This window comes from Triticum aestivum, chromosome 5A (genome assembly GCF_018294505.1).
Source record: "Triticum aestivum cultivar Chinese Spring chromosome 5A, IWGSC CS RefSeq v2.1, whole genome shotgun sequence".
NCBI classification, from domain to species: Eukaryota; Viridiplantae; Streptophyta; class Magnoliopsida; order Poales; family Poaceae; genus Triticum; species Triticum aestivum.
The window spans coordinates 113485827-113500173 of NC_057806.1; the positions used below are offsets into that span (position 1 = coordinate 113485827).

At 44.7% G+C, this 14347-nt stretch overlaps 1 protein-coding gene across 1 annotated transcript; it reads left to right on the forward strand.

The window, feature by feature from the left end:
- Positions 1–9706: 9706 nt before the first annotated feature.
- LOC123102542 (protein NPG1) lies at positions 9707–14144 on the forward strand. The gene is made up of 5 exons (XM_044523931.1): positions 9707–10101; positions 11372–11627; positions 11700–12910; positions 13205–13352; positions 13609–14144. Exons 1-5 carry the CDS (start codon positions 9883–9885, stop codon positions 13923–13925), a joined length of 2151 nt encoding a protein of 716 aa, XP_044379866.1. The 5' UTR covers positions 9707–9882; the 3' UTR covers positions 13926–14144.
- Positions 14145–14347: the final 203 nt, after the last annotated feature.

Sequence of the window (14347 nt, forward strand, 5' to 3'; positions counted from 1 at the left end):
CAGTTCCTTGTGTGGTAAATAAAACTTCCTTTTTACGGCCCCTTTGATCCTATAGATTCGTCACTTTCTACCACAAGCAGTTTCTGTTCACACAAGTTGGATCCACTTCATACTGCATCTCATATTATGCCTAGTATGTTCACTTATGCTTCACAAAGTAGTTAGATTCCTCATTTGTACTGATCCATGGATTCGTACAAATCTGGAACCAACTCCTTATCTATGAGTGAATGTCTTCGCAAGATGAGGTCAATGTCTTCTAAACTGATTTATCTTCAAAATCTTCTGAGAATGCATATGACCTCTTCCCCTTCCCTCGCACCTTAATGCTGTCACAGGTACATGTCCGTGGGAGAATCCCTTGGTTCTCATAGTCTGCATTCATTTGCAGAATTCTTACAGCATCATATAAATTCTCCCGAAGCCAGTTCATGTTTGCCCAGCAAGCGAAAGCCTTTGACGCCTTTGAACGTATTGAAGCCATTCAGTTTAAAGTTCATGGCTGCAGAGAAATCAGCAAGGAAGGGTGGCAGAAAGCGTCGAGGAGAAACATCAAGAGATCTGCCCGATGACCTCTCAGAGCTGTACAAGACAGATCCTGAAGAGGATTACAATCAGCGCAAGACACGAATCCAATGGATTCGACGATATTGGGCAGAACAGTGGTTCAAGTACATGTTTGTGACAAAGGAATATGCTGAGAAGAATGCCATCAAGCGACCATGGGGAGACATCCTATACAGAAATCTTCAACCCAGGTCCAGAGATGAAGCCACTGAACAAGGCTTCTATCCCTGCATGGTCCGTGGACCACAGCCTGCAGATGCTGACCCATCGTCACTGCTATGGTGTCGTGACGACAATCTATTCAAGCGCAACTTCCAGTTTGCCCAGAATTCAGCGAAGCAGAACAAGAAGTCATTGGGATTAGACTTCTACCCTAGTTCCTCTGCTCCCCGTGCCGATGGCACCCGCGAAGCTGAACCCAATCTTATTGGGCCCTTCTACAACCTGGAAGGTCTCATCACTCATATCGTGGTTCAAGGGACAGCCGTGGATGAGCCTGCAGATGACGCTGAATCTGATGAAGCGCCTGCAGCGCCGAAGCCAAAGAAACTGAAGCAGTCTAAAGCTTCAAAGCCTGCCTCAGCATCAAAAATCTCACGGGCGAAGCCACTGGCTACTGCACCTCCTGAAGACAGTGTGCAGTCTGAAGATCTGTCATGCATCTCCAAGCCCCAGAAAGTCAAGATGCCTCTGCCACACACCAGCCAAGAACTGACTGTTGCTGCTATTCTGCGTAACGATGCCATTGATCTGTTCAGTGATGAAGATCTTGCAGATGATGCTCTTGAGAAACTGATCAAGAGTAAAGAAGAAGCAGAAATCTTCAACAATTTGCCTCTCTTTGACGTGGAAATCATCCACGACTTCATCGATGAGTGGTTTGACACGCCCAACCTCAGCTTTGAAGATCTGCAACTTCCCATTAGCCTTAGTGTTGACTTCCATGGCGCCATTGCTTTAGAGTTAGCTATAGCCCAGCGCATCGTTGAACTGAAGTAGAAAATTGACTTTGAGAAAGCTCAGTTCAAGAAGCATATGGCCAAGCTCAGCGTGCAAAAGGTCAAGAACTTCAAGATCATGATGCACGAGTTCAAAGAAGCCTTTCTCAAGAAGCATAAAGAAGCTCAAGGTTCTCGTGAGCGCATGAAGAGCCTGGCTGACAAGTGTGTGCAAGCCTACAATGAGGCTGAGAAGCGCAAGGCCCTTGGGCGTCCTGGCATCGACCCCAGGATGGCTGCAAAGCAGCAGAAGAAGAAGCCCGCTATGGCCGAACCCGACGCACCAAGGCAGGAAGCACATCCTATTGTCTTCCCAATGAGCATGACTGGCTCGAAGCCAAAAGCCAGGTCTACCGCTTCAGAACTGAAGAAGACGAGGACTGCTGAGGCTGAAGCCAGAAAGAGGAAACATCATGAAGCCTCTGCTGCTGCTCCCTCCAAGAAGAAGTGGAAGACCAAGAAGGAACGGGCTGCTCCCACAGAGCCCCTGGTTGTTGAACCTATCTCCATGGTTCGGCCTGCCGCTGAACATCAAGAGCGCCAACTGACTGTCCATGATCCTGCTTTCACAGAGGCTCATGAAGCTGAAGACATTCCAGCAGCCGATCCCGCCGCAGCTAAAGACATTGGTCACCATGACCATGTTGAAGATGATGTAGTTCTTCCTCAGATCGAGCACCAACAGGTATCATCGCCTGTGCTTACGCATAGCGAACTCATCAGCATTGGTCGTCCTCTGACACCAACTGCTCGGGATGCATCATGAGCTGATCACCCACAACAACAAGAAGAAGATGACCTTGAGGCCCAGCCAACTCTATCTCCAAAGGCGTCGCCAGTGTTACGTAGGCTTCGCAAAGGACCAAGGCCTCCAGTCTCCAAGTCTGAAGCTAAAGCTGCTGAAGATATTCCGGCTGCATCAGCCGATGACACACAAGAAGAAGAACGTGTCCCCACTCCCCCAACTACTGAAGAAGCTGTTCTCGAGGAGAACGTATCTGTGCCCGACCCTCCAGCTCATCAAGTGGAGGTAGAAAATCTTGAGGCTGCCACCACCAACACCAATGATGCCACTGACGTTGTCATGGCTGAAGCAAATGTGGAGCCTACACCAACCCAAGAACCAGAAGTCAGCGAAGCCAATGATGCTACTGCTTCTGTTCCTGTGCCTGTTGCTGGTCCTCAGTTTGAATATCATATTGAGCATAGGCCTCAGGTACAGAAGCCAATGCCAAGGTTGCCCAGGTTTCTAGGTCCTGCATCAGCACCTGGATCCTTCAATGTCAACGGCTTCAAAGCAGACAACACCTTCTTCAATAGCTCCAAGAACCCCTACTCAAGGGAACGAATATCTTCTGATCGGTTCTGGAGCTATCCGCAGCGAAGCTATTACTCCTGCATTCTGTACAATCAAGGTCGCATCTTCCCACATACGCGTCTTGACACCGAAGCAATAGCTGGTCTGCCCTGTTTGGAAGAAGCTCTGGATTGCTTCAAAGAGGTTGGATTGTTGCCTTTTGTCACCGACCAAGAGCACTGGAACGAAGAGTTGCTGCTCCAATTTTATGCCACACTTCACATACGTGGTTACAACAGAGATCCGAAGACTTGGGTCCTTGAGTGGATGACAGGAAATGTTCATCATGAAGCCAAAGCCTTTGACATCATTGAGCTCACTGGTCTGCCCACTCCTGGAGATCTCTATGAACCTGGCTGTCAGCTTCACAGTGAAGCCCTGGAGAGCATCTTTCAGAAGCCTGAACCAAACATGAGTCAGATGCTCAGTATGATGAAGCCTTTGCCACAAGACGCTGCATATCCTAAGGAGTTCCTTGTTGAAGACCTGGAGTATCTGCCACGGACTATTTATCACATTATAAGGCGAACTCTCTGGCCCATCAAAGGACATTCCCCATATGCAAAGCCGGAAGGTGCAATGAAGACTTTGGTCTTCTATATTCTTCACGGCAAATGCTTCAACGCACAAGACTTCTTCATCCGCCAACTTGCTGCTTCAGTATCTGATCTTTTTGGCTTGAAGTTCTACGCTCCATGGATAATGCGGCTGATCAAACTCCACTCGGCTATCTCATATCAGCCCTCTGCTCGCAATCATCGGATCTTTATGCCTGACGTGGATATGTCCGTTGAAGCCCTCTATCCAGAGCCTGCCAAGGAGCCTCTTAGTCTTCAGAATGCGGAGCATCAAAGTTTCTCTCAGAACATTGAAGGAGTTGAAGCAGTCACTCATGTTTATCCTCTGGCTGGCACTACACACACACCTCATCATGCTCTCACTGAAGCCACTGAAAGCACTATTGCCCAATGGCCCAAGAAGCGATCTCGTGTTCTTAATGACCGAGAGCTTCTGGTTGCTCTTCATCAGAAACAGGATAGCCATCATGACTGGCTGAAGCGCCAAATGCAGAGCCTCTTGGTGGATGTCAACCGCATTCGCAATCTTGCCACCAAGAATGCCTTTGTTGCCCATGAAACTTGTCGGCGTACATGGAAAGGGCTGACGCTTATGTGCTCTGAGGATGATCTTCAAGAGGATGGCTTCTCTGAACATTTCACGTTTGACTCCACACCTCCCCGAAGGGCTGTGCTGCGACAAACTCCCTCACTTGAAGACTCTGAGTTCTCTTCCTCTGCGGCAACTGTGAATGCCAGAGTGATCGAGGACGAAGATGATGCTACTTCACCGCCCCCTCCTTCAGCACGCGTCGACACTGCCCCGAGCTCGTCTGCACCGCCTCACAACACCGACGACCTTGCTACTTCACCTACTCCTCCTGGGAACGAGTAGATGCTCTATGTCTTCAAACCTTTTTGGTCCTTACTGACAAAAGGGGGAGAAGCATATGAGTTTGATAGTCTTCAAGCGGGTCCATATGGGCGGTTACTTTATGTTTTGCCTAGTGTTTACAACTCTCATTTTGATACATTTGGTTCTTTGAGTTGTAACACTTAAACTCGATGGTCGTCTGCCACTTATTTGCTACTTTGTGATGCGATGATAAATTCCGCATGTGCGACGATAAATTCCGCACTTAGATCATTTTGCGGACGTCCATTTTCCATTATGCATGTCATTATCTTCACATACTTTTCATGCATAATGAATTGTCATCATAAGTTGAAGAGGATCTCCAGAAGTACAACCTGCCATGTGCATTTGCATTCCAAAAGCAAATTACTTATATGCACATCTTCAGGGGGAGCCCTTGCAACTTATGAAGACAATTCCTTATCCTTTACAATTTCATATATTATATTCCCCGTTGAAAACTTCAACTAGTTTGTCATCAATCACCAAAAAGGGGGAGATTGTAAGTGCATCTAGTGCCACCCCTAGTTGGTTTTGGAGTATTGACGACAAACCTAGTTGAGGGACTAATGTGTTTGTGAGAATTGCAGGATAACACAGGTAGAAGTCCCTCATTGATTCGGTTTTCCTACCAGAGATGACCCCTAAAAATGTATGAAGACATTGAAGTCAAAGGTGGTATGTGAAGACATTCACATTGAAGACTATGATAAGAGAATACATTGCATGAAGACTATGGAGCGCGAAGACTTAGATCCTTCGTAGTTCTTTTTCTTCTCTGTTGAGTCATAGGAACCACCGTACTGTTAAGTGGGGTCCAAGAGAACCAGTCAGAATGACTGAAGTGATGCTTAACCAAAATCCTATGTCTTCGAGTGAAGATTATGAGAGCGAATCTTGTCCAGAGTTGGACAAGTCAGCTTTGCTTGTAGCCCAAGTAAAGTTGCCGTGTGTGTTTGAAATCTGACCGGTGGAACACGTGTCAGTTCCTTAGTGACCCAGGGTCATTTCGGACAAATCAGGTCGGGTTGCCTAATGGCTATAAATAGCCCACCCCCTACAACCATAAACGGTTGGCTGCTCAGAGTTAAAGTACGGCTGTTGTCGTTTGAGAGCAACCCACCTCGAAGCCTTTGAGAGAGAATTCCTTGCGAGGATAAAGTCCTAACCACCCAGAGCCAAAGAGTGTTAGGCATCACTTAAGTCGTCCTGTCTGTGTGATCTGAAGACTTATTACACTTGAGGACTGTGAATCCTCTAGCCGGTTAGGCGTCGCGTTCTGAGCATCCAAGAGTCATTGTGGATCGCCAGTGAACGAAGTCTGTGAAGGTTTGGGAGTCTACCTTGAAGACTTACCAGAGTGATTGGGCGAGGTCTGCGTGACCTTAGCTCAAGGGGAATACAGTGAGGACTAAGGGTTCTGAGCTGCGTGTTCAGGACTGGGTGTCCGGGACTGTGTGTCCTCAGGTTTAAATACCTAGCCGCCCTAACCAGACATACAGTTGTCACAGCAACTGGAACTGGTCCAACAAATCATTGTCTTCAACGAGTCACTGGTTTCTTCCTTCCCTTCCCTTTACTTACTGTTGGTCCTTGTGAAGTCATTGCATGATTGCATTATCTTTTGTCTTCACTAAGTGATTACTTGTTTTGATTGGCTTCACAATATCTTCCTACCTGATCCTTACTGCCTAGCTACTATTAGTCATTGTGCTTTCACTTCTTTGGTTACTTGACTAAGGTTGTCTAGTGTAGTCTACCTTCCGCTGCGTGGTAATAGGTTTACTTCTATTGTTTGTCTTCGAAACTTCCATGTTTTGAAGACTTTGTTAAAAATCGCATATTCACCCCCCCCCTAGTCGATCACTAGCACTTTCAGTGGTGAGTTGGGATGTGTGCATGTTGAGAAAGGATATAATATCATTTTCAATGCATGTTAAGAGGAATAATTAATGGAATGATGAGTTGTCATGTGTGCATGTTGAAAGAATTGAGATAGTGGGGATCAGCTATTTAGGCACTCCCTTCGTTTTTATTTACTTTTCATATTAGCTTTGATTGAAGTCAAACTTTATAAAGTTTGACCAAAATTGTAGAAACAATATGAACATTTACAATAACAATTTGTATGATGTGAAAATATTTGCAATAGTGAATCCAATGGTATTGATTTGGTGGTGTATATGTTAATATATTTTTCTATAAACTTATTGAAAGTATATAAAAATTGATTTTAAACAAATCTAATATAGAGTAAATAAAAACGGAGGGAGTATAATATTAGGATTCAGAGGCAGTACCAAAGTTCTTGCTGCAAAATTTAAGCTCTTACATCAAGGTCTTAAAAAATGGCCTTGTAACATTTCTAGATGGGATGTTCTGATTGCAAATTGTAATATGACCATTCAAATGCTTGGTGAGAATAATGTATGTGGCACACAATTCATACTTTTGGTGTTGACGGAGAGAGGGGGCCAGTTGCCTTTTTCTCCTGCTCCATTGCTCCAACATCGATCATAACAAGAGAAAGCCGGAGCGACAGCCAGACCTTTTCTTTTGAACAGCAGCAAAGCCAGGCCTTTACATAAGCGGGTCCTGCTCCTGGTTCGCACTGGGGCCACCTGCCAGTGCCCCGTTATCGAATAAAGCGTGGCGACCGTTCAGCGGTAGGGCGCACCTCCCAGAAAGCTCCGGCTGAGTTGCCATTCCACGCCACAGGCAGACAAGGAAATTTTGGCTAGGGGTACAACACAACAAAGTACCATAGTCAGGCATTTTTGTTGTTGGCTACAGATACGTGCGTCCTTCACCTGTAGCATCATTGAAAAAAAAACACGTAAAAGTTGGAGCAAAATAACCCGCATAAAAGAAAAGTTCGAGCAAAATGATCTATGAAGCGACCATACTACCATTTGTATACTCCCTTTCATCCGGATATTTATTTCCGCAACAAGTAATTTGAAACAAAGGGAGTACTATTTCTTAAAAAAACTTTTGATATTTTCAACAATTGTCATGGTAGTAGAAAGAACACTTGAAGTAACAGAAATTACATCTACTAGGTCCTTAGATCATCTAGAGATGACCACAATCACTGAAGCAAGTTGATGACACGTCATCGTCATCATTCCTTTTTTACAGGAGTCAGATAAACCTTGTTGAAGTAAAAAATCGAAAAGGCGTCATTCTAAGGTCCTCACGGGACGAACGCCCAGAACAACAGCCGTCACTAATGAAGAGAAGCATAGATTGAAAGGATCGAAAGGGTAGACACACGAATCATAGATGAACGAAGGTAGATCCATCGAAGACAAACACCGATCGAATCTTGCGAGATCCGTTGGAGACACACCTCCATGCGCCCTCCAACGACATTAGATGCACGACCGGGATGGAGATGGGCCCGGGAGAACCTTATCTCATTTCAGAGAGCCGCCTCACCTTCTTGAGCAGGGCACAAACCCTAACCAAACTAAAAAAATACCTAAAACGGAACATGAGCCCTTTCGTCGGCAAAAGTTAGGGTACATCACGCCTCCATGGTCCTAAGGCCACAAGAGACAAGGGCAGATGACGGTGGCGCTAACGAGAGGGAAGAAACCCTCGTCGACTGGAAGTCGCCTTTCGTGGGGAGGAGAAAAACATTTTGGTTAGTACATATTTACCATAATACTATTTTTTCATTTATAGAAATGACGTAATATCTCAAAAGTCCAAGACATGACACACAAGCGTCATTTGAGAAGATTTCTCATGGTTAATTCAGATCCTCACAACCCATGTTATATTAACTCTTTATTATCGACATTTTCAAGATCAGAATGGAGAATATGTCGGTCATCAAATAGTCTCGCCATTTCAAAATTATCTTCTTACCAACTTTACATGTCTCCCCTCTGTCTGCCGCTCCGGTGGCCGGTGGTGGGAGGGGAATCCCGGTGCCTTTACTCTGGTTAGTAGTTTAGGTTAGGACTTTTAGAGCCAGTTTGGTTCGAAGCCTGGACAATATGCCTGAGAGAATCAACTGCCTGGATAGTGCCTGGACCGATGGAAAATTTTGCCTGTCCAGGCTAGCCTGTTGCGTGCGTGTTTGGATCGCGTCCTTGTATGCTGCTGCTTGTTGAGTGTTTAAAATGTATACAAAGAGCAGACCGTACTGCTTCTAGTATTAAATATTCCCAGGCTACTACTTTCAGCACGCCAGGCACAAGGAAGGGGACGCCTGGGCCAGGCTAATGAAAGTGTCTGGTGCTCTAGCCAGGCTAATTAATATGACAGATGCTCCAGGCAAGCTTTTTCTTACTCAGGGCACAATCAATCTTCAGGCTAGTATCAGGCAAGCTTCAGGCTAAGCACAAAGACGTGAGAAAGCGAACCAAACTGACCCTTAGTCCTCGCAGGTGCGTGCTCAGGAGGATGGTAGTGATTCTTGTTCGAGTTTGTCTTGCAGGCTCCGATCCTCCTCGAGTTCGTCTGTCTGGAAGTAGTCGACAAAGCTCCGACGTAGATTCCTGCCATCTTCTTGGGGCAGTGAGGTTAATGTTTCTCGTCACGTGGTGAGATTTGATGTTAGATACCTAAGATCTATCAAGGGTTCAACAACGACGACCACTCTCTAGGGCACTGGTCCTTAGGGGCACGTGCACGAAGGTTTTCCGACTGCCATCGACAAGGTTAAGCCGGCTCCGGTAGGGGAGCGGTGATAGCGGCACGTTGACGGCTCGTTCTAGCGACAATAGCAGTCCTTCGGTGGTATTGGAACTTCGATGTAGTTTTTGTTATGCTTGAGATGCTTTTTTAATAGATCTGATCTTTTTGCAACAAAATACTTTGCAAGTTTATAATATACTCTCTCTATTTTTAAATATAAGTTCTTTTAGTGATTTCAATACGACCTTAAAGTGTAGACTCATTCATTTTGCTTCGTATGTACTAGTTTGTATTGGAATCTCTTATATTTAGGAACGGAGGGAGTACGACCTTCGCTGTTACTTTTGGGTGAGTATTTATGGTGTTTTCTTATTATGATTTTCTAATGATAAGTATACCTCTGTCATTGTATCTAACCAACCTAAATAGATTATCCTCCCTGTGCCATGGATTAAGAAGTTTAACGGCTAACTTTCTATACCAAACATATATTTCAAATTGAGCAAACGTGTATATATCTATATCTAAAATGGTAAGGCACACTCGCTGCCAGACTGCAGTAATTATGAACTCCCAAATGAAAATGCAACAAGAAAAGAAAATATGCTACAACAGCCACAAGACCTACTACAAGTACAAGAACGTGCCGGCGAGCTCGAAGGGAAACAAAAATAAAAATAAAACGATGAGCTCCCCACTCCCAGAGTAGAAAGGCCAAGAAGTCCAATGCCATGGATCTCGCCTCCTCCGTCTACTAGCCAAGAACAACTACCCACGCATACGCATTGACGTAGCGCATGCTCGCCGGAGGGATCGCGCGGCGGCTCTGAGGCAGCAATGGCAGCGGCACCAGAGTCGGACAACGGGAGCGAGGTGGGCCCGACCGGGGACTCGGGGGCGTTCGCTTCGCCGGTGAAGGCGAGGGAGAGGGCGCCGGAGTCGGAGGCCGGCGCCTCGGCGGCGACGGCGTCCGAGTCCTCGGAGACGAGGGTCGACGACGGCAATATCCAGGAGGCCGAGTCCTCGCTCCGCGAGGGCCTCTCCCTCAACTACGAGGTACGGAATCGCTGCCTCTAGCTTCTGTTTTTCTTTTTCCTTTCTGCCTAATCTTAATCTGGGCGGTTGCGCAAGTTTCTTGAGGTCTGTTTGGGCGAGATAGAATGAAAAGATTAGATAATTTTGGGGTCCAACTGTGCCTATCTGCTTCTGTCCTTTGATGCGTTTTGGGGGAAGATCGGGATCTTCGCGTGGAGATCGTAGTGCCTGATTTCCTTGCTCATTTCAAGGACTGGTGGTTCTTCATGCGGGAGATGGCATTGTTTTCACAAGGTTGCGGGGCCATTCTGAGTTGGTCAGCTGAGCAAGAATTTAGATTAGAATGATACATTCTGCTTGAAAGATAAGATAGCATTTCGGGGAGATGTAGGATACTAAGATGCTATCTTGTGGAAATGATTCTCCATGTTTGGAGGATTCAGCATTCGTGCTTTTTCTTTGGAGCAAATCTGAAAATTCAGAAGAGAATGCAGAACTCAAAGAAAGTGAAATAACTCGTGGATAGATGTGGAAAACGATCTTGCTTTTAGATGTTGTATAACCGTTTGACCATGGTTTGGTCAGTGGGTGATATGTTATCTAGTGAATTTGGGACCTAGCCAGCCATTCTAACACTCAGTAAGAAGTTTGTGCAATTTGTAATGGATGGAAGGTACAAGTGTGGTCGAATTCAGAAGCAATTTGCATGATTAACACAATGGGAATTGGATGTGAAAAAAAGAGATCGTTTTCTTTGTTTAGTTCAGTTGGGCAGCTCTTTGTTCTTGTTTAGTCTTTGTTGCGGCAAAACGATTTCATTTCCCTTATTTCTCTATATTTTGCGACAAATGATAATTCGACAGTTTTGTGTTTATCTCACATGTTCTAATGTTTACACGATTTCCTTTTCTGATGAGTTTGAAAACATCAGAAATCTTGGAGTTTCGTGCTTAACTATCAACAAGAAATTACGTTAGAGTAGAGATGCTTGTCTGCATCTTTGATAAAAATATATGATCTTCAGGTATCATTTTTAGGACAACGGGACATAGTTTATGCCCAGAGTTCAGAACCCTAATTAAGTTTAAACAAGTAGTATAAGCTAAATTGTTTGGTTGTGATTACTGATACTGAGTACCAATATGTGCTAAAAAGTTTATTTGTGCTTGACTAGCTGAATGCTCCTAAACTGTGATTGCTGATAGGCCAGTAGCCAAAGAATACTCAGCACCTCTTATATTTTGTTGCTGCTAACATTGCCTTTTATGTACGTATTTGCTTTGAAAATTAGGAAGCAAGAGCTCTCCTCGGGAGACTAGAATATCAGAGAGGAAATGTGGAAGCTGCACTTCGAGTATTTGATGGAATAGACCTTCAAGCTGCTATTCAGCGTTTCCAACCGTCGCTTTCAGAAAAACCATCTTCCAAGCGGAATAACAAACTACGGTCAGATTCATCGAATTCAGGATCACAGCATGCTGCTAGCCTTGTTCTTGAAGCCATTTACTTGAAGGCAATGTCTCTTCAAAAGTTGGGGAAAGCAATAGGTACGAATGCAAACTTTCACTCTGGCCATTTTGTTATGCTTGTTGTGACACCATGAATCCATTCACTTGCAGAGGCCGCTCAACAGTGTAAAAGCGTCCTTGATGCTGTTGAAAGTATCTTCCAACGTGGCATACCTGATGTCATGGTTGAACAAAAGCTGCAGGAAACTGTCAGTAAATCAGTTGAGCTACTCCCAGAACTTTGGAAGCAAGCTGGGGCTTATCAAGAAGCACTTGCTTCTTACCGGCGTGCTCTTCTTAGTCAATGGAATCTCGACGATGAATGCTGCACGAGGATTCAGAAGAGGTTTTCTGTTTTTCTGTTGTATGGTGGTGTTGAGGCAAGTCCGCCGAGCTTGGCTTCACAAACCGAAGGTTCATTTGTTCCTAAGAATAATTTGGAAGAGGCAATCCTTCTGCTCATGATACTATTGAAGAAGTGGTACCTTGGAAAGACTCACTGGGATCCCTCAGTGATGGAGCATCTAACCTTTGCATTGTCACTCTGTGGCCAGACATCTGTGCTTGCCAAGCATTTTGAAGAAGTTTTGCCTGGAATATACCCTCGAACTGAGAGATGGTATAGTCTAGCCCTTTGTTATTCTGCAGCTTCGGATAATGAAGCGGCATTAAATTTGCTAAAGAAGTCTTTGAATAAAAATGAGAGTCCCAATGACATAAATGCCCTGCTTTTAGCTGCTAAGATATGTAGTTCGGACTATTATCTTGCTTCTGAGGGTGTAGAGTATGCAAAGAGAGCAATCACTGATGACGAATTATTAGATGGGCATTTAAGGAGTGTTGCGCTCCATCTCTTAGGGAGTTGTCTGGCTAATAAGTCTAAAATTGCTTCGTCCGATCATCAAAGATCTCTCTTACAGGCTGAAGCTTTGAAATCACTTGGTGAGGCATTTTCCCTTGACCGGCACAACCCAGATTTAATATTTGACATGGGGGTTGAGTACGCTGAGCAACGAAACATGCAGGCTGCACTGAAATGTGCAAAGCAGTTCATTGACACAACTGGTGGATCTGTTTCTAAGGGCTGGAGGTTGCTATCTTTGGTTCTTTCAGCACAGCAGAGGTATTCAGAAGCAGAAGTGGTGACTGATGCTGCATTAGATGAAACTGCAAAATGGGAACAAGGGCCATTACTTAGAATAAGGGCTAAACTGAAAGCAGCCCAATCATTGCCCATGGAAGCAGTTGAAGCATACCGTGCCCTTCTTGCTCTTGTTCAGGCACAACGGAAGGCTTATGGGTCTTTAAAAAATGGCACAGAGGTTTGTCTTCTCAATTACACAAATGTCTCATTAAAAGCTCATGCTTGCTTCAAAATGTTTATTTGCTTGTAAGAGGGTTCTGAGGTTACTCTAGATATGATGCCTGGCCCATACCTTTTCTAGTTAGTTTGGAGTGGGATTGGATCCTGACACTGAATAATGCTGCTCAAATAGCAATATCCTTTGAACTGCTTTTCTTGTTTGTATTAGCTGCTGAAACTAACTGCCACTATAATTTCATCAATGCACCTTGTTCTTGTTTTATCATCTCATACTTTGTGAAATTTGTTTCAGGAAAGGGATAATAAAGTGAGTGAGTTTGAAGTTTGGCAAGGTCTTGCCAACTTGTATGCTAGTCTTTCGTACTGCAGAGATGCCGAAATATGTTTGCAGAAGGCTAAAGCTCTGAAAACTTATTCTGCCACAACACTTCATGCAGAAGGTGAGGAAACCTTGGTCACCGGTTCATGACTCGTGAGCCATGCGTGCATCTCTGGTTATTGGTAGAAGTATGAATTCATCCTTGCAAATAAAGAGTATGAAACCTGCAAATAGAAAGTGTTAGTTTTTGCTTCACCTTTTTTTTATCTCATTCATCTAGGCTAGGCATTTATTGAATTTAGAAGTTGGAAAACATCCCTAGTTTTTTTTTCTGTCAAATATCCTCTTACAGTCATGATACGTTCATTTCTTTCCAGGTGACATGCATGAGGTTGGTGAGCAAACGCAGCACGCGCTGGCTGCATACTTGAATGCACTCTCGACAGAGGTAGATCATGTACCATCCAAGGTATCCATCGGTGCTCTCCTGTCGAAACAAGGGCCCAAGTATCTCCCTGTGGCGAGGAGCTTCCTGTCGGATGCCCTAAGGCTCGAGCCTACGAACCGGATGGCCTGGTTCTACCTAGGACAGGTCCACAAGCATGACGGGAGGCTAGCTGAGGCCGCTGATTGCTTTCAGGCGGCCTCGATGCTTGAGGAATCAGAACCGGTAGAAAGTCTCCGACCGCTCTGATCGTTCATTTGGAACAACTTGAGGTTTCTTTTTTTGTCGGCCAATTTTCCTTCTCTTCCTCCTATTTTCGGGTACATAGCTGGGCAGAATTTGAGGCTGGCTACCTGTATCTTGTATTCCTAGGAGCCATTGTGCTGCTGTTGTCGACAAATGCTGTAACTGGTTGCTAAGTAAGTTGCTTGCCTGGTATGGCAGTATAAAGCATATGTATCAATATCACCCGCTACTACAAGTAAAAGTTTATGACGAGTCGTCGGCTAAGATAAAACGAGTTACTGTTAGTGCTCTACATGCTCCCTCCGTTTCCAATTATAATATGTTTTGAATATTTCAATATGGACTACATATGAATTGAAATGAGTCAACAAACACACTAAAATACATCCAATTCAGAATTTTTTTACAAACATCTTATACTCTGT